This window comes from Octodon degus, unplaced genomic scaffold, assembly GCF_000260255.1.
Source record: "Octodon degus isolate 3935 unplaced genomic scaffold, OctDeg1.0 scaffold00185, whole genome shotgun sequence".
Lineage (NCBI taxonomy): Eukaryota > Metazoa > Chordata > Mammalia > Rodentia > Octodontidae > Octodon > Octodon degus.
Genome location: NW_004524761.1, coordinates 2,504,300 through 2,525,139, shown reverse-complemented (window position 1 = coordinate 2,525,139; position 20,840 = coordinate 2,504,300). Strand labels below are relative to the sequence as shown.

At 41.8% G+C, this 20,840-nt stretch overlaps 1 protein-coding gene across 5 annotated transcripts in view; it reads left to right on the top strand.

The window, feature by feature from the left end:
• Window positions 1-20,840, top strand: part of Arhgap26 (Rho GTPase activating protein 26) — a 466,344-nt gene that overhangs the window by 149,102 nt on the left and 296,402 nt on the right. For all 5 annotated transcript variants that reach the window (XM_023704062.1, XM_023704060.1, XM_023704061.1 and 2 more), the window contains exons 7-9: window positions 8,306-8,410; window positions 9,828-9,957; window positions 14,854-14,954. In XM_023704062.1, coding sequence (XP_023559830.1) covers window positions 8,306-8,410; window positions 9,828-9,957; window positions 14,854-14,954 — 336 coding nt within the window. The remainder of the gene's footprint in view (window positions 1-8,305; window positions 8,411-9,827; window positions 9,958-14,853; window positions 14,955-20,840) is intronic.

The window sequence follows — 20,840 nt, the reverse complement described above, 5'->3', positions numbered from 1 at the left end:
ACAGAACTCTGGCTGCACAAGAAATAACATCAAGTCAACAAGTGGGACTATGTCAAATTTAAATGCTTCTGTACAGCAAAGGAAACAACCAAAGGTGTAGAGACAACCTACAGAACAGGAAAAATAGTTTGGCAGCTACTCCCTGGAAGAAGACTAATACCTAGAATATGTAAAGAAGCCAAGAAAACTAGAAAAGAATCAATCAGAAATGGGCAGCTGAAATGAGTTGACACTTCTCATAAGAAGTATGAATGGCTAAAACCTGCATGAAAACGTGTTCAACATCTCTGGCTGTCAGACAAATGCAAATTCAGACAACACTGAGGTTCCATCTGGTTCCCTAAAGAATGGCCATCATCAAGAATCAAATAATAACAAATGCTGGTGAAGTTACCAGGCGAAGGAACCCTTTTACATTGTTGGTGGAAATGTAAACTAGAACAACTACTATGGAAGTTAGTATGGAGAGCCTTCAAAAAAACTAAAACTAGAAATTCCATTTGACTCCACTATTTCCTTTCTAGTTATCTTCCTGGAAGAGTTGTAGATGTGATATGATATGTGATATATGCATACTCATGTTTATAGCAGCATAGATCATAACAATGAAATCTTGGAAGCAGTCTGCATACTCGTGAACAGATGAATGGGTAAAGGGAGTGTGCTGATTATACACAATGGAGTATAGCTCTGCCATAAAGAGGAAAAGAACTAGAATCATTTGTAGGAAAATGCTTGAGACAATTTTAAATGAAATGAGACACTTAAATATCACTTAACATCTCTTATTGAAGAAGCCCAAAGTATAAATAAAGAGCTACAGCTGCCTCTGTTACTGGGTAATAATATCATTAAGCTTCTCTTCTGGATGGTTAACAACTAAAGTTTGCAGACCAAAAATTAGAGACAAAGAAGGGCTACGAGGATAGCCAATATTTTGGCTCTAGACCTTCAAAGTCAGTGAGGACTCATGACATAAGAGAACCTGTGCTGTGACATACTGTAACTCAGTGGTGTCCCAAATTTTCTGTTCAAGGAGAATATGGGGCCACAGAGGAAAGTGATCGATGATGTAGTGTGCCTAAGGAGAGTCACATGGAGAGAAAACATTCTCTCAGCCTTTCACAGAGAGCAAATTGGTCAAGCAATGGCCATGACTCATCCAGATGACTGACACTGATGAAAGATCTACAAGCTGCTGTACATGGTTTCAGGATAAATTGTGAGAGGATTTGACTGACCTTGTAAGATACAAAAGTTACATTTTTATTTTTATTTATTTATTTATTTTGGTGGAACTGGGGATTGAAATCAGGCCCTTGTGCTTGCCAGGCAAGCACTTATTCTACTGAGCCATCTCCTTGGCCCCACATTTTTAGGTATATGGGTCTTGCTTTAACTTGGTCTTAACCATCCAGCAGAAAAGTTTAACCACAAGATATACAAAGTAAATCTATATTAATATACTGAGCTGTAAAAGGCTCAAGTTAGCACCTTCTAACAATTGCCAGTTCTGCTGATAACCCACTACTATTATGAACTATTGAACTACATTGGGTTATTTTTCTGAATTCAGGTACCTACAATATTTGAACTGGCATGAAGTATGAAAAGGTCCTTTAAAGACTTCTTCAAATACAGCTTCTCTAACAGCAGTGGAACACCCATCTCTGACAAAGCAAAAAAGGGGGATATAAATGAAGGGCCATTTTGCAGCGAAAAAAAAAAATATATATCTGTGTATACAAAATAGTTAAAATAGATACATAGCTACTTTCTCTTAGTTCAATGAGAAGAATTTGTACTAATAGCATTTAGACAAGGTAAATGCTGCATCTTGTTTTCTGAATACTATGAAGATAGCAATATACAGTGTATTAATTATTGTAATTGTCCTACTAACCTGTTTTGAAACTCACATTGCCATTTCTTTCTCATTGAAATTAGTTAAAAAAAAAAAAACTAAAAAAACGACTGGGGCTGCAGATGAGTGCAAAAACCCTAGTTTTCATATGTGTACTGTAGGAAGGGGAAAGAGAGAAAAAGAGCAAAACAAAGAAACAATGAGTAACAAGATCAATTCTAGTGATATAAAGAATAAAAGTTTTAAACTGAAAAAAACAAAGAGCTAAAGAAAGAAACAGGGAAAAAGATCTTTGGTAAATGCAAAGAAGATTTTGAGATGGGACAAAAAGCATTAAGATACTTATGTTCATGTACTTACTCTTCCCAGTAAATGCAATGAATATGTAGTACAAACAAGTACTAATTAATAAAGTAGACGTCATGAATGTACCAGCATAACAAATGGGCCTCAGGGGAGAATTGTTCAGACCTTTGATTTTTCAGCCCATATAGAACTCATGACTTAGTCTCAGGCTTTGGGTCTTTGTGCAAATAAGTTTCTGATTTACCTAGATAAGTGTGTTTTCTTACACAAAAAAGAAAACGGTAAGCATCTGAAAGAAAATGACTACTTCTTTTAGGTAGAGTGTGTTTCGTGTCTTATTTCTATTTTATAAGTGTGTGGGATAATTTTTATCTGTGTAGACTTGCTGGTAGCTTCATCAAGCCTCCATTGAGCCTGGCAATCTTTGTATCTTTCCCTGTGCTGAAACTGCTGGTCTCTGGGTTCTACTCCCAGGTGCCTCTTTTGGCAGTTCCTGAAGTTCCTTAGTTGCCTCCATTTTCAACTCTGAACATTGGAAATCCTAGAGCCAGCTTTCGGTGCAGTGGTGGTCGGTTGTGTTGAGAATTACAGGCAGAAGTCCTGTCCTCATCCTCTGTGAGACCTGTTAGGATGGAACAAGGGGGTCTGAGGCAGCAGTACTTGATTTCCTGCATGGGACCCAGAGGTGTAAAAGCTAGCTCTCTGTTTCTTTCTTTTTTTTCCTTTTTATTGCTGGGGATTAAATCTAGGGTCTTTGTACTGATCTATATCCCCATCCATTTTTATGTCTGAGACAGAGTCTTGCTTTAGTTGCCCATGCTTTGTGCTTGGACTTGTAATCCTCCTGCCTTAGCCCTGGAGTGCTTGATCGCAGAAGTGGGCCTGGCTGAAGCCAGTCTTTCATTCAGTTTGCTGCGGACTCATTTCTGTGCTTAGGGCATCCTGTCTGAGATCGGCATCCTCCATTTGTCTAGCAGATGTGCCCTGTATGTGCTGCAGCCGCAGGAGTTCCAGCTATGCTGTTCAGCCAGAATCTCCGATCCTTTCCTAATCTTCCCCCTCCCCACAAGCCAGCTCCAAAGGCCGCTAAATCGCATGGTCAGGCACAGTCACAGCAATGACCCCATGTCTCTGGTACCAAATTCTGTCTTAGTTACTTTTCTTGTTGCTAAGACAAAATAACCAACACCCACACATTGAAGAGGTTCCTAGCTCCAAGGCAGTGGTCTGGCTGACAGACACTGATGGGACAAACAGTTCACGGCAGGCAGAAGGTAGCAATAACACAACAACAATAACAACAGCAACAATAGCAAACCCCAAAAACAAAATGTAAGGCTGACCGTAGCTCTTTCTGTCCCTTATATCTTATATCTTATCCCCTAAGGATAGGTAGCACTCACACTCTTAATCCTAGTGCCCTTGATCCTAGTATTGCACCATGACTCAATCCCAGCATCATACACTATAGATTCACCTGCCTCCAAAAAACCCTCACCTTTGATCGCCTAAGGCTTCAGGGTACATCTAGGCACAAGCTATAATAGAACTCGTTCCCCATATTCATCAGGTACCACATCCTCTCAGTTCACTGGCTCAGTAATTTTTAGAGCCTTGTTCTTCTCTCCCTTCCTACTCCTCTGCCCCACTGCAGACCTTCCTTGTTCTGCTATTGTTTTTTGCCTCCTGTCCTGCCCTTCTTTGTTTCCTGTCAGATGTGGACTGTAGTGCATCTTCTAACATAACCTGCTTCTTTCTCTGTTGCAGAACAGCTTCTGGCTGTGATTCCATGCTGGAATTGACTGTCACTACTGCTGTATGCTAATAGATACTGCTACCCTCCTGTTAAGGTAGGGTAGCAGTATCTATTAGTATCAGCTTTACATTGTTCTCTACTGGCTGCCGCCTTCGTTGATGATTCTCGGAACCGCATGAGTTTGCTGTGGCTGCTGAGACAAAGCCCCCCCAGACAGGTGGCTTAGCCTGATAGAAGTCTGTTGACTTACAGTTCTAGGGCTCGAAGCCTAAGGCTTAGGCATTGGCAGGATCATTCTTCCTCTGAAGTCTGTAAAGAAAGAATACTTTCCTTGGGCCTGAGAGATAGCTCAGCAGTATAAGTGCCTGCCTGGCAAACGTAAGGACTTGGGTTCGATCCTTAGTACCACATGCCATGCCAACCCCATCCCTGGCATGCCAAGCTGGCCACTGAGACTGGGTGTGGGGATACACACCGGTAATCTCAGTGCTGGGGAGACTGAAAACAGGAGGATCACTACTACATAGTCTGAGCTGTGTAGCAAGACCCTATACCAAATTTAAAAAAAAAAAAAATCCTTTGATTTCCTAGCTGTGGGTGGTTTGCCTATAGTCTTTGTCATTCCTCTGCATGTAAGTGCATCACTCTAATCCTCCATCTTTACCTAATGTCTCTTTCTGTGCATATTTGTGTCTATGTCTAAATTCTCCCCTTTATAGGATACCAATCATGTCATCCTTATAGAAATACTAGTACTACTCTATCCTGATGGGCTTATTAACTTGGTTGCTGCTGTAAAGAACTTATTTCCAAATAGAGCCTCATCCTAAGGCACTGGGGATTAGGACTTTTCTTCTTTTTGAGACACAGTTTTACTATGTAGGGCAGACTGGCCTTGAACTTCCTTATATAGCCCAGACTGGCCTTGGACTCACAAGGAAGGAGGCTCTTGCCTCAGCCTTCCAAGTGCTGGGATCACAGGTGTATGCCACCATACCTGGACACCTCTTTGACAAGACAGAATTCCTCACCTAACAGTAATTCTGGTCTATGAATGGTGACACCTGAGTTTATTAGGTAGTTCAGAATGATGCACCTGGCATTAATTTGAACAGTTTCATTTCTCTTTAAAAATTAAAAAAAAAAATATATATATATATATATATATATATATATGTATGTATATTGCTGTTAGCTGGCTAATAGGTTTTGCTTATAGCTAATCATGGGGAAAGGGCAAAGAGAGGTGGAGAAGGCCTTTCCTTTGTCCCTTGTGGTAGCTAGATGGATGAGCTGACCCCTCTTATTGGATAATCATGTGGGAGCTACAACAAGCACTTCCTCTTTGTGTTTGAATAGAAGCATTTCTTTGAAGTGGAGGGATCCTCCTGCCTCTGGAGTCCTCCTGTGGGCCTCTCCCTGCCCCCCAAGGCATGGACTTTTATTTCCTGTTGGGTCACAGGTTCAGGAGTTCATGCAGTATGGGGGAGGGGATGAGGATAATGGGGAGGGGAGAAAGGATGCCACGAGAGGAGAAAGTAGGCCAAAAATAATACTTATTTAAGGAATCATTTTGTGTAGAAAAATGGACAATCAAGGCACAAGACCAAAGGAAGTAACCAGAATATATATTAGTTACTGTCTGCCTCTGGAGCATTTGCGTATATGCCCAGGAAGCATTTTAGCGAGCTGTTTGAAATAAGAGAAGAGAAGGAAAGCCTTAAGGAAAATTTTAAGAGAAGAAAAACCAGAGTTTATAAGACAAATAAGATTAGAGTTTAGCTGTTATTTTCTGCATTATCCTCAACTAGTGAGGCAGACCAGTGTTTTGGAAAGTCATGGAATAAAACAGCGTTTACAGCCTGTAGGGAGGGCAGAGATGAGAAGAGCAAAAGAGCAATTTTCGTTGTGAATTCCAGAGCTAGGTTTGGTAGAAGATTCTCTTCTCTAATCCTGGAACCACCTGGAAGGAAAGGCATGGGCCCTACTCTCAGAAAAGTATTTTGTGTAGGACATTCCAAAGGCTTGGGTCATCGTCATCTTTGAAAAAAATATTTGACTATTAACCTTGGCAGATAAGTGTGGCTTCCCACTCTGTCTTGGTTACTTTTCTCTTGTTGCTGAGGCAAAATACCCAATACCCCAAATTAAGGAAGGACAGGCTTTTTTGTTGTTATCGTTGGGAGCTGCTGAAACTAGAAATTGATCATATATGTGCGGGCCGGACAAGGCCACTGTGGCCAAAGTGGTCAAGCTACCTTGATCTTGAAAAAAGCATCCTGCCTGGACAGTTTTGGCTGTTAGTCCCTAGGGAACCTTGTGTCTCATGATACTGTTCATGTTATCCTTATAGAATTTCTGACTTCTTTGCAAAGGTATAAATAAATGCCCTCTATTATTTCTTTGGGTCCTTTGCCAATCAGGCAAACAGGCCACCACCAGGCTCAGCTCTGGTTACTTGTCTGTCTTTTCCTCATTCCTGCCACTGTTTCTACCCATGGTACACTAAGAGACCAATGAGTCCCTGTGGTTTTAGCTCCCAGTTTGTGGAGGTTTCAGTCCATTATCAGCTGGCTGCAAGGCAGAGTGGCATGGCTGAGGGGCAGCAGTTCCTGTGGCAGTAGACAGTAAAAATAATCTGAGTAAAATGGTGGGAGGGAGAGAGGGAGACAGACAGAGTCAGAAAACGTGGACATACAGGAGCCTTTTTCCATTATACTGTATGCAAGCTGCCCACCTCAGGGCAGGAATAGCACTCACACCCATAATCCTAACATCAGATCATGAATTAATCATGAACTCTAGAAGTCTACCCCTTGACTGCATGAGGCTTTGGAGAGGATAGGTAGACACAAACCATAACACCTCATTCATGATTATGCCAGGGATGTATATGATGACACTAGGTGGCTTTATACCCAGATGATCCAGCAGTGCCTGCTCATCACCTCCCATGAGGACTAAGAGCATAGATATACTGGGGATAGTGGCAGTGGGAAGGAAGGTACCACATAGTTATAATTGGGTTTTGCATAGCTCTTTGATAAACTGGGCTGGCCCTGGGGCTTACCTTGAAGGCAGGCCCCCCCTCTGGGTTGTACCTGGTTAGTGCTTACCAGACTTGCCACACAGCAGGTGGAAAGGGGGGGAGTGAAGAGTGAGATGAGACCCCTTATCCGTTATTAGAACTGCCTCTCAAAAAGGGGGGTTAGGAGAAAAGTGGGATGGAATTATGTTTAACAAGGAAAGATGCATTCATGTAGTGACTGAAAACCGAATACAATAATATAATGCCAAGCAAATGTGTCTTAGGATAGCATGTGGTACAGGCAATTCAGGGAGGTCAGGGTCAACTGCTCAGGAAATGTGAGTTGGCCTTCAGAAGCTGAAGAATGGGATGGTATTCACATGGGGGAGCTGAACTGTGACAGACGTGGGGCTCTGATCCTTTTCTACTGTGTTTTGCCTTTTTCTCATGAAAATTCAGAACTGAAGCACAATGTGCAGGACTCTGGAAGGGGCCAGGAAAGCATAGCAACAGCAAGACCTGGGTGTAGGCTCTGAAAGGAAAGGCTGCAGGAACGTTTATTTATTTTGGAGAAGTGAAGGGTGGCAGGGGCTTGGGTGGGGACAGTGTTTGGGAATATGGAGGCATGTTAGAAGAACTGTGGTGAGCAGATGTTTTCAGTATTCCCGAGGGACAACACTGAACAACGAATGAACTTACCTGTTAGCCCCAAATGAATTGAAATACGAACTCCTGGAAACCATCACAATGGGGGAGGCAGTATGTTAATAAAGGAATCCACAGCGTTCACTTTTGAATAGTTTAAGGAAAGCTCAAAAATGTACCTCAAGGCTCATGTGGATGGTTTTCTTTAATTTTGCTTTGCTCGGTAGGCTACAGGCTCTGAATCCACCACCTTCCCTTTTTGCTGTAGTTCTTTTGTGTGACAATGTTATAGTGCAGATGTACTTGCAAGAAACTAAGTTTGAGCCCTGATCTTTAGTTTTTGCAGAAATGATGTTAATTAAGGAATAATGAGGCTCACAGACGAAGTACATGGGCATTGCTGTCCGTGAGACCTAGTTTCAAATCTTGGCTTCTTCCTGTGTGTTTTGGGACAAGTTCCTTTAACCTCTCTGAATCTACGTCTTCATTATTAAATAACAATATGTAGTGCATAGTTGTTGCAAGTATTCAGTAAGACAAGGCATGGAAAGGCAGGTGCTTGGCACACGTTTGGGGCTCAGTAAATGCTAGCCATTATTACTGCTCTGCTGTAGACGTGCATATCAGCACTGGGGACTCAGATACAGCTATGCCGTCTTTCTTTCACCCAGGACTTAGGACCTCTGTTTTTCTTTCTTTATGACAGCTACTGGCCTTCCTGCAAGGACTCTTCACCTTCTATCACCATGGTTATGAACTGGCCAAGGATTTTGGTGACTTCAAGACACAGCTGACCATTAGCATACAGAATGTGAGTAGGCCTAGGGACAGGCTTTCATTCTGGTGTTGAGGGAAGGGAAAAGCAAAATCTGGGTCTGGCTGCCAGAGATCCCACCAGTGTGGACTGGAATGTAGGCATGGAGGCTGGGTCTTCCTCGGGTTCAGAGGGCAGCTGGGGGTGGGCGTTTCAGGAGTGTGTTGTAGGTCAACCATCATGTGGTTCAGACTCCTTTTCTTCATTATTTCAAAGCACTGCTTATGTTCTAGGGAGTGCTGCTGCTAGTTATGTTCTAAATCTGTTCACCAGTCAGGATTTCTTTTGGCTGTGGACAACGCCCCATTGCCCAACCTCACTTCTATGCATCTGGCCACCTGGCTACAGGAGGCCTTAGAATGAGAGTGAGGACACACGCTGCCCTTTGGCATGGAGGATGCGCTTTTGTCCAGTGCTTAGGAAGGGTGACAGGAAGTCCAGGTCAGTGGACTTCGCTTCAGGCATTCTCTCCCAAGTTTTAAAGACCCGAGCTTTTGATAAGCATGATTCATTTTAGGTGTGCTCAGTGCTTACCTGAGCTGCAGTCACCACCTTCAGTGTATGGTGGACCATGTTGGCCTTCATGTTTTCTCTGGGTGCCCTCGTAAAAGGAGGAGCCAGGTGTTTCTGTGTGGGTTGTATTGCATGGCCTGTAGGTGTTTAAAGTGTGAGTGATTCTGTCATTCCATAGGAGAGGAAGTTGCAGTCTCAGAAATTGTTCTGTGACAGCATGACTCTTTGCTTAGGCAGGCTTCTTTCAAAAACCATCTCTGAAATGGAGATTTGCATGCAATAGCTTTATTCTTTGTGTGTGTGTGTGTGTGTGTGTGGGGGGGTGATTCCAGCCCAGACCCCTTGGAGACAGTGAGCATGGAGCATGGCAGGGGTTGAGCTGTGGTGCCAGTGCCTCAGTGATGTGAGAGCGAGGGGCTGGGCAGGCTTTCAGAAAGGAGCCTAGGCTGCCCTGGGTAGGAGGGGGCTGTGAGCGCAGCAGCTCACCTTTGAGGAGGGGCACATCTGTGAGCTGTCAGTGAGCATCGCTCCTTGAAGCTGCAGAAGTAAATGTGCCAGTTCTGTAGGCGTTAAGGCCCTTGGACCATCTGGGTCAGAATCACCTGGGATGCTTATTTAAAGTACATCTTTTTAGGCCCAAAGGTTCTAAATTAATCTCTAGAAGCAAGGCCTGGCATTGGCAATTTTTGTAAGTTCTGTAGGTGATTTTGGTGATGACTAGAGTTTGAAAGTGATGCAGGTTTATGATTCTAAGACCAAAGTGTGCTTTTTTAAAGTGAATATTGACTCAATTCCTAGAGAGTTAAATGTTCCTGATCCAGTTTTACATGTAAGGATTTTATTAGGTTAGACAGAGGTTTCAAACATTTCTTTGCTTTGAGTAAAGCTCTGTTCATCCTAGACCAGAAACCGCTTCGAAGGCACCAGGTCAGAGGTGGAATCCCTGATGAAGAAGATGAAGGAGAACCCCCTGGAGCACAAGACCATCAGCCCTTACACCATGGAAGGGTACCTCTATGTTCAGGAGAAGCGTAAGTGTTTTGTGTAGCAGCAGCTGGGACATGCTCAGGCCCTCAGTCCCTGTCTGGAGGGTGGAAAGTGTCCTTAGGAGTGCTTGGCCTGCTGTGCGTGCATTCTTGGGTGAGTAAGTCATTTGTAGTTTTGAATGGGAAAGGTGTTGTCCACAGAGTTTTGCTGCCTCTAAGGGACATATTCTTTTCTTTTTCATATTCTTGTGGCTGAGAATTCCCCTGGGAACCTGGGAACCCCTGATGCTTGGTGGATGCTGTTCACCCCCTGGCATCACTCTACTCTTGAGCATTCTCTCCCCTTAGTGTAGTAGCTGCCCTGATCCTAGCGCAGTGGATAGTTCTGCATGCTGGATCTTGTCTATTCAGCAGTCATATTCTTTGGCAGGCTTTATTTGGTGGTGCTGTTTTCACCTGAGAGGAGACATGACTTATGCCTTTTTCCCTTTTCTTTTTAACTTTTTCATTCCAATATTTAAATTTATGAAAAGTAGAAGCCAAAGGTCACCTAAGCAAAAAGACCCATTGCCCTGGTGGTAATGATGTCAGAGAAGGAGGTGCTGCTAAGGTAGAATGTTTAGTGGTAACTCACGTTCATGGCTTAGGGCTACAGAAAAGCTTTGTGATGGAGCTGTGCTCAAGGGCAGCACTTCCAGGTTGAATTTATGCGTGCAAACCAGAAATTGAATGTTTTCTAATGAGTAGCTCAGAGCCTCCTGCCAAGCTTTCTTAGTAGTAAATGTCATTCTGTCTCCTCCAGGCAGGTTTTGGCTGGTTTTGCATTCTTTGGGGTCCTCTTCTTAGGCAGATACCTTTGCTTCTAAAAGTGTTCTGATGGAATAGAATAGAAACTTGGTTTCAGTGATTATTTTACTTAGCTATCACCCATAAAGCTGCTTAGGCTTAACATTGTTCCCTATGGAAATGGGGCCCTAGTGAGCTTGGGGAATTGGCTATGTTTTATGTCCCTTATTCTTACAGGGGTGAGCTTGTGGAGGTTTGTGAGAAAAACCTGTTCTGGATATTTCTTTCTCTGAATACAAAGTGATCCCCTTTTTGCCCCCTGGGAACCTCCCATCAAAAGGTTTGAGATCAACTTGAAAGTACAAATTTTCAGGACTGAAAGTGTAGCTTAATGTTCACTATGTTTAATTTATTATTATTATTTTGTGTATTTGGAATAGGGTCTCGCTGTGCAGCTTGGACACGTGATCCTTCTGTTTTCAGCCTCACCAGCACTGGTATTACAGGCATGTGCCACCGTACCTGGTCTCAGCCTGGCTCAGGGCACCTGGGGTGGGGCCAGCACAGCATGTGGTGCTCAGGCTCGAACCCTGGTCCGTGCACTTGCCTAGCAGGTGCTTAGTCTGCTGAGCTATCTTGCTGGCTCTTTAATGTATTAATATTATTCACTTACATGTATAAAATCAGTATTGGATTCTTTCACCTTGTACAGCCTTGTTCCAAAATGCTCTTTTCACATCACGTTTATTATCATTGGAACCACTTTGTGGTTCTGTAACATGCAGCTTTTTTTGTTGTTTTGAACTTACTGATAGTAGAAAAGTTCAAGTTTCTTCAACTGAAAGAATATCATAAATGACTTTACCCAAATTCACCAATGTTTAGCATTTCCCACAATTTTTTGTATTTGTTCTGTATAGGTGTATAAATGCATATCACCTTCTTATACATACTTCTTTTCAGAATGTTCAAGAATAGGTTGGCAGCTTGGGACTAGGGAGATGGCTCAGTGGAATAAGCACTTGCCTGGCAAGCGCAAGGACCTGAGTTCAATCCTGGTTCTGCCACAAAAAGAAAAAGAAAAAAAAAAAAAAAAAAGAATGATTAGGGGGCCGGGAGATGGTTCAGTGGAATAAGCACTTCCCTGGCAAGCACAAGGGCCTGAGTTCAATCCCCAGTTCCACCAAAAAAAAAAAAAAAAAAAAAACATGTTAAAGAAAAAATTTGAAAAAAAAAAATAGGTTGGCATACCATGCTCTTTATTTCAGTGAGTATTTTCTAAGAATAAGGATATTCTTTTAAGTAATCACACCCAGGACATTTTTTTCAGTATTTAAACTGTACTCTGTACTTCAGTTTTTTTAGTTGTCCCAGTAATGCACCTAAAAAGCATTTCGTTTCCTCTAATACAGACTCACTCCATAGTTAATTGTCATCACTTTTGTCCTGAGACAGTTTCTCAGCCTTTGTCTCTCTTATTGACATTTGGAAGAACATGGTCCAGTTCCCTTATAGAAGTTGCCTCTGCATTGATTTGTCTGATGTTTCCTCATGATTAGATTTGGGTTATGTATCACTGGTTCACTCCTACATAAGTAGCTCTCTGCTCTTCTTTGGGCCCCATCTGTTCTTGATGGTGGTATTCATTTTGATCACCCAGGCAAGGTGTTTTTCTTGTTTTTCTACTGTACAGTCACTGCTTTCCCTTTGTAACCCACTAGGAGTCTGTGGGAGGCACTTTTATTTTTATTTATTTATTAATTATTTTTTTAATGAATTTAGTACAGAGTCTACAGGGTCTCATTACCCAGATTCGACTTGTAGTGATTCTCTTGTTTTCAGCCTCCCAAGAGCTGGGATTATAGGTAAGCACCACCACACACATTCTCAGTCACTGTCTCAGTGTGCCCCAGAGGTGGGTCCGGTATGGCAAACCAGGAATCAAACCCTGGTGCCTGTGTCTGCCTAAGCAGGCACTTAAATCAGCTGAGCGATCTGGCTGGCCCTGGGAGGCACTTTAAGATCGCCCAAATACCCTTCTCCTTGACCGTCTGTGCTCCATAGATTAAGTGCTCGTTGATGATCCTGGCCTAAGTTGTTCTTTATTATGATGGTTGCAAAGTGGGTTTTCTGGTCCCACCACTCCCAACACATTCATAGTTGCCTTTCATTGTAGTGTAAAAGTGTTCTTCCACCTCTTACTCCTTCCTTTCCTTCCTGTCTGACATCTGTCCACATTTCTGTCTTTATATTGTCAATATGAGCTTACAGGTTCATATTTTGTCTTGATGCTCATATTGTCCAAAATAAAGCACTTTTGGAATCTTTGTAAACTTTTCCCCTAAAGTACAAGAATATACTTTGATGGTTGCTGTTTTCATTTGTCCTTGATGCTCCAACGTACACCCTTGTGTGTTGCTTTTTAAACTTAATTAGATGCTTGTCATTGGCAGTCTTGCCAAATGGGTGGAATTATGATCAGTCTGTAATACCCAGCTGAACTGAATCAGCATGGTTCAGAGTGTGGAAGGGATTGTTGCCAGTAGCATACCAAGCAAACTGGAGGGAAAGATTAAGGTATGCTATTGATTCTCCTGCAGAAGCTTGTTTGCGATGGCCTTCTTGGTAGTAACTCAGTTGTTCTCATTGTTGGAAGAGCTCAGATCCTCGTTATTGCTGAGGATGGCTGCAGTTCTCTTTGCGGGGGTTGGGGGCGGCTCTGGTCCTTCTCTTGAGAATTGCTTCAGTGCAGATCCCTCATCCTCTTGGCTCAGATCCTCCATCCCATTGGCTCAGACATTCAGGTTTCCACCACTGGCCCTTGGGACTTCCCAGTGCAGATTCTTTTTTTAAAAGAAAGAAAGAAAGAAAGAAAGAAAGAAAGAAAGAAAGAAAGAAAGAAAGAAAGAAAGATAGACAGATAGATAGATAGATGGATGGATAGATGGATGGATAGATAGATAGTGCAGATTCTTTTTTTAAAAGATACATAGATAGATAGATAGATAGATAGATAGATAGATTGATAGATAGATTGATTTATTTAGTGCAGGGTGTCTCTATGCAGCTTTGGCTCGTAATGATCCTCCTGTCTCAGCTTCCTCAGCGCTGGGATTACACGCTTGTGCCACCACGCCCAGTTTCAGTGGTTGGCTCAGCATGGGGCTGGCATGGCATGTAGTACTGGGGCTCAAAGCTGGATCCTGGGGCTTGTCCGGCAGGCCTTAGGCTGCTGAGCTATCTCTCCAGCCAGATCCTTGATACAGACTTGCATGAGACATTGTTGTGGGCTCAAGGCCTCCAGCTGGACTCATGGAGGACATGAGATCCAGGCCCTCACCGGGGTTCTTTGGATCTCTAGTTTGTCACACCTTTTGCATGCTTCTGCATTTGACCTTTAGGTGAGTATTATAAAATCCTGTAAATTACATATTCTGCGTTAAATCTGTGCCCTTGAAAACCTGACAATACCATACCATTAATAATTACTAAACACGGTGAGTAAAATCAGAGACTTTGTTAGAGCTTGACTCTGTGGTCTCTCTTAATTCTGAGTATGGTTTTGAGAAAGACTCTTAGACTGCCTTTGGGCTTTTACAGTTAACTTCTATTCTACATCTCTGGTGTCTTCTATTTAGACACTTTCTGACTTCTGCTAAAGTAAAAATTAGGGATTTGGAAGTAGATCAGAATCCCTGATGTCAGAGTCTCCAAGCAGCTGTGTGGGAAGCGTGATGTCATTGCCTCAGATGAGAGTGGCGACAGGCACTTGGAGAAGCCTTTCTGTGTTCTTTCCTCAGCCGTCTTTTTCCTGTCAGAAAAGAACGGAAACCTCAAATGGAGACTGATGATGGGAATATGAAGTAGCTTCCCCAGGAACTTCTACTTCCCTTATATCTTAAGACCTACTGGATGTAGCATTGGTGGGAATAGTGTTCATGGGTCTCTGGGTGAAAGCCTGGAGTTGGTTGCCTTTCCAGCTTGTGGGGTCAGATTTCTGTCTGTCTCTGTCTAGCTGATGTGGAGAATATATTGTGTCTAAAACCTGTGTATGGGTGAATGATCATTATGAGCTGTGTGTTTCTACAGTTACTTATGTGCAGCTTACAGTGGATCTGTGTACCTAGATGCTTAATGGGAAATATTGCCTTGCAGGCCACTTTGGGACTTCTTGGGTGAAGCACTACTGTACATACCAGCGAGATTCCAAACAAATCACCATGGTACCATTTGACCAAAAGTCAGGAGGAAAGGGGGTAAGTTCATTTTTTAAATTTCATGCTTGATTTGCTTGGTTAATAGATAATGGTTGTAATGCATGTAGACAGTAATACCTCCAACATGTCATTGTAATTCTCTTAATTTTAAATAGTCATTCCAGGAGTTGTACACTAAAGATGTCTAAAACAAGATAATTATTCTTAGCTTTAAGATACAGTATGAACTACAATTAAGGAAGATTCTTAACGTTTACCAAGTATGTCAACTGTTTGTAGATGCCAAAAAGTCTTGGATGACCTCATTCTGTGGAACTGACTCATGCCACTCTCACGCAGTCTCTGGAGAGCTGCCAGTTGGCAGTTTAGATGTTCCAGTTCTCTACTGCCATGTAATAAGTTGGCCCCAAACTTAGCTATTTTTAAAAGCACATTCTGTAGTCATTGTAGTATTCCCTGGTTTTTGTAGGTCAGAAATTTTGAAGCATTTCGATGGACGGTACAACTTTAGGGTTCCTCATGAGTTCCAGTCAGATGATAAAGCAAGAACATTGCAGGCCTGAAGCAATTCAGCACTGGCCAGATATGGCTCTCTCCCTTTCCTGGTATCCTTCTTCTCTTTCCCAACCTCTTTCCCTGTATGGTCTTGGCTTGTCCATATGGTTGGGCTAGTTAGGGCTAGTTTACAACATCTTGATGCAGAGTGGCTTTGGGTACTCAGGGGTTTCAGTAGTGAATGTTCTGGTACTAAAAGCAGGTACTGCTTTTTAATAACAGTCTCAGAAGTCATAAGCCTTTCTTTTGACCCGTTTGTTGGTTGAAATGATCACAAAAGCTCATGCAGTTCCATTGGGACCGAACATAGACTTTGTCTCTCCCTGAGGGGAATATCAGAGTCTTCTTGTCTGAAGAGCATGAGGGATGGAAGATTTCTGTGGCCATCCTTGGATGAGACAGGCCATGTCGGTCTCCCTGTTCTCCCTGCTGTAAGGCAGCTCCTTCGGTTCTTTAAAATTCTTTTCTTGCACAGAGCTACCAATTTGTGTCCTACTAGACAGTCTCTACTCTCAGCAGGCAAATGTATTTCCTGTGGAAGTGATCTATGTTTTCTTTCTGCCTTTTTTGCTGCCTTCCTCCTCCAATCCTTTAGTAGTCCACATTTCAATGACTGTCCTAGGCTTGAAATTTTTAAATTTATTGCTTAGAAATTTTTGGTGTTTTGGCTATGAGGTTTTGTCTCTTTCAGTATCTCTGGAAAATTCTTACTATTTATCATTTTGAAGTTTACCTCTCTTTTCACTCTTTTTATTGTCTCCACCTATGGATGTTTAAATGTTTTTAAAATAAGGATATTTATATTTTTCTATTTTCTTAAGTGTTCTGGTGATTGAACTCAGGACCTTGTGCCTGCTGGGCAAACACTCAAGTCATTGAGCCATACCTCTGGGCCTTATGCTTTTCATATCTTTGAATATCTGGACAACATTTTGAATGATTTCTCTGGTTATGTCTTTAAATAATTTTTCAGTTTTACCTACCAGTTGCTGAATTACTACCCTATAAACACTCTACCTTTGGCCCTCTCTGTAATACATTTTTGTGCAACACGTTGGGTTTGTGTATGTGCGCTGTTAAGTGTGTCAAGGTAGAGAGCGCTGGCTTTGATCCCCGGCCTTCCCTGTAAGTGATGTTAGGTGCTGCTGTGGTTCCTGTAGCTGCTTGGCCACGCCACGCCCTTTGTCTTCTTCCATTTCCAGTTTTTCTTCCTGGCTTGCTTTTTATTTCAGCCACAATAGAGAAGATTATCAGCATCTCTGTTCCTTCCCCATGTGTAAGCAATAACAAAGCCCTTTTATTGTTTCTTGGCAGGAGTGTGTTAGCATATAAATAATCTCAGGAAACAGGCATGTTAAAATATAACATAGTGAAACTGCAGACTTAGAAAGAATATCATAGATCTGTGTTATTAAGAATCCCTGGTTTTCGTGAAATGGACATCAAGACAGTCCTGTTTTCCTCAGAGGGAGTCAAGTCCTTTTCTAACTCTTAGTCTTTCTAGAAATCAGCTTCACTTAATTATTCTCTCCTGTAGTCTGTTTTGGGACTTTTTTCACTTTCCCAAATCTCTAATGAAGAACTCTCTTATATCTTCTTTACTTTTGCTGTATCTTACGTCAAAGAAAAGTGCCGAAACTGTTCTGGTAGTGTGTCGGACTCCTAAGACTTGGAGAGATCCTTGTGAACACCTCATTGTGGTGTAGGAGCTTTTTTTTTTTTTTTTTTTTTTTTTTCTTTCCTGTATTAGTACAGGGTCTACAGGGTCTCACTATATAAATGGACTCATAGTGATTCTCCTCTTTTCAGCCTCCCAAGGATTATAGGCCACACCATCGTGCCCAGTCTCAATTGCCATCTCCACATGTTCCATGGGTGGGGCTGGCAAGGCGTGCTGGGGATGGAACCCTGGCTGCTGCACTCTGCCTAAGCAGGCGCTTTGTCCACTGTGCTATCAGGCTGGCCCAGTGTAGGAGCTTTTTATAAGTTAGCACAGAGCAGCTTTTTGGGAGTGACTCTGATGGTCATGGGTGCTATCTTAGGACTGTATTGCTGTAATTCATTTTCCTGATAATAATTCCTTATAATTATATTATCTTTTATAATTTTCTACAGTTTTTTCTTAACCCCACATTACCATATTTGACCAGTTTTTCTCCCTTTAGAAAGCTGGGACTTGGGGTCAGAGTGATGAGCTGAGTGGCAGAGTAGTGCTAAGCCTGTCACAGTGGCATCAGACTGTTCTCCTGAAGTTGTGTGCTCCTTACCATGTCACTCTGGTGCCTCCACTTTGAGATAGTGGATCTAGAAGGACTGGCTCTCTGGAAATCGTGTTCTGTAGGTTTGTGTGGGGAGTCGCAGGCAGTGTTTGCATACACATTTGTACAAAGCACTCCAAGGAGCTGGAGCCAGACTTAACATAGAAAGTGGGGGGTTTTTGATTTGTTTTTATTTTGCTTAACATGGTTTTACTCCACTCTTTCTGCCTGTATTCTGTCCCTTTTGGTTTTGGATATGTTTTTTCTTTAGAAGTCCTCACTGTTCTTCAGCCTCAGGCCTAGAATTGTGAGTGGACTTGCTCCATCCATGTGTAGTGCAAGAATGTCTCTGCATACCACTGTCTGAAGGGGGCACCCTCAGCAGGTCTGGAGCAGCCCAAGGCTGATCCTGTCCCTTCATGTGCTTGAAACCCTTTGTTACTTTTTGCTACTCTCAGGATACAGGCCAGAACCCTCCATGTCTGGCCCCTGTCCTTCCTCACCCCTTTCTCATTTCATTTTTCCTCAGTCTGGGCTTCCAGTCACACCGGCTACCATCTGCCTCTCTAAAACTCCCTGACCACAGGGCCTTGCCACCTGCTGCTTTTCTGCCTTGCTCCTTTTCTCTTAGCTGTATCTCCTACAACCTCTTCCAAACCCAGCCCAGGAAAGCCTTTTTAGGCTTCCTGGTTATTCTTTTTATTTCTTTCAGATTTTTAAGCACTTTTTTTTTTTTGCATGTTTATCATGGATGTAACTTTTTACTTAAGTAGTAGCCAGCGAGACTTACCTTTTTTTTTAAAACCCCTAGTTGAACAGATAATCTTTGTAGATTTTTCCTCATATGGCATGGTCATCCTTGGAATAAAATCTGATGTTATCTGTTCTTTTCTCTGCTTCTGTTTGATGATCCTTGATAGATTCCTTTCCCCAGCATTTCCACATGACAACTTATCTAAACTTTGAAAGTGGAAGCTGGCTTGTAGCCATTAAATCTGAAACAGTTAGACATTAATGAGGTCAGATCACTAATGTTTGGATGCTTATTCTTGTGAAAGCACAAAATAAGGATGGTTCAGTTTAAGTATCTTAATTAGCTTGATTTTTGATTTTAGAACTGGGCAACACTTCATTCCAGAAAAACAGAGTTGATTTTTCTGATGAGCTAAGCGAAAGAGGTTGGTTTTAAGACAGAGAAAGGCTGATGAAAGCAGAAACAGAGAACACAGAGTAGGCTGGTCATTTTACAGTTACTTTCCTTGTAAGGGAAGGATAGGGAGGCAGAAGGGTAGAAAAACAGCTGATCGGTCAACATGAAGTTAATTCAAGTTAACTTTCTGTGGAAGAATTAAGGCAGAGGGAACTACATAATAATGTCAATTGCAATGAGTAGTTTGAGAAATTTGGCTGTGACCTTATTGCTCTCGGTTTCTTTGGAGGTTAGACCAACAGCTTAGTTTCAGTTTAGTGACAAGGAGCATTGGCAGGAGTGATGCCACGAGGACTTTTTGCCTGGTCTTTTGAGGCCCTGTGTGGGAGCCTAATCCAAAACAGTGGCCTGTAAATTTTATTTAACCCACTCATGTATCTTACAAGGTAAAGAACAGTTCTCAATCTGAGAAATTAATCTTTGCTATTCAGTGAAAGACCACAGCTGTCAGGCTTGTGAAGATAAACTGTCTCTTCTAGGTCTTCTCTGTGTGTGTGTGTGTGTGTGTGTGTGTGTGTGTGTGTGTTTGTGCTATTCTGATGTCAGAGACCAATTAAGTTTACCCCATATGGTCACACTTCCTATTCAACATATTGGGCAAGCTTGTGAACCCTGCTACTGCACTCCGCCCCACCCCACCCCACCTCGCTCCACTCCACCTTACACTCTTTTAGAAAAAATACTGGCGGAGGCAGGAGAAACAGAAACCCTAGCAGATTTGTAAGTGACAGAAAAAGAACTCAGAGACAGTAACTTCTGTGCTTCTAGGGAGTGCCTCAGTGCTAGGAGATACAGTTGTCACATTCCATTTACATAGTGGAATAGTACTCAGCTATGAAAAGAAACAAACTTTTTTTTTTTTTTAAAACTGATCACTCTTTTTATTGGCATGGCAAAAAGTATTTTTAGCATTTGGAATAATACACTATAAATAGATTTACTTGTGACTTACTGATATACAACAGATTGCATATATACTCACGTGAATATAATTATATAAATTCACTTTTGGAGTGACAGAAAGTAGGTCGGTATATAATTTTAGAAAATTTTCTCCAAATATCATAGTCTTTAAAAAAAATAATTTTATTGAGAAACAAATAGCAATGAAACCATTTGAAAACAGATTTAGTAGGACAGTTTCAATAATTAATACATTACATGTTGTTATCTTCTTAGTGATTATTCATAGTACAGGATGCAAACATTATATCCTGTCCACAAACACTGTTAGAACAAATCTTTCTATTCATTGAATTAAGAGATAGTGACTGTATCTCTGTCCTATTTTGAATATACAGATAGAAAATGGTCGTTCATTTGTATCCCCTTTTTTTGTTTAGTTTTGTCAGAGAAGGGTATTCCATTGTCATTTAAATATTGTAGGTGGGTGAATTCAGCAAAATATTCCAATATAGTCCAGTAGTCCATAATAATAGTGAATTATCCATAGGACTGGCAATGTCAGAAGTTGCTGACTTGAGCCTTTTACAGCTCAGGATATTAATACAGCTTTATTTTTTATACTTCATTTTTATACTTTTCTGCTGGATGGTTAAGACCAAGATAAAGCAAGACCTATATAACAAAGTCTTTTGTATCTGACAAGGTCAGTTGAAATGAACTCTTGATATATACAACATGAATGGGCAGTTAAACTTAGTGAAAAGAAACCAGACAGAAAAGAGTACATGCTGTATGGTTCCACTTATAAAAAAAATTAGAGAAGATGGAATCAGTCTGTGATGATAGAAATAAGAATGAAGGGTTGCTCAAGGGTGGAATGGGAGCAGGTGTGAATTTCCAGAGGACATGGAATGTGTGCTCACATCTTGGGCATCTTTAACCTGGGCTAGGAAGGTGTTCTTTTTTTTTTTCTTTTTTTTTTTTTTTTTTTTTTTT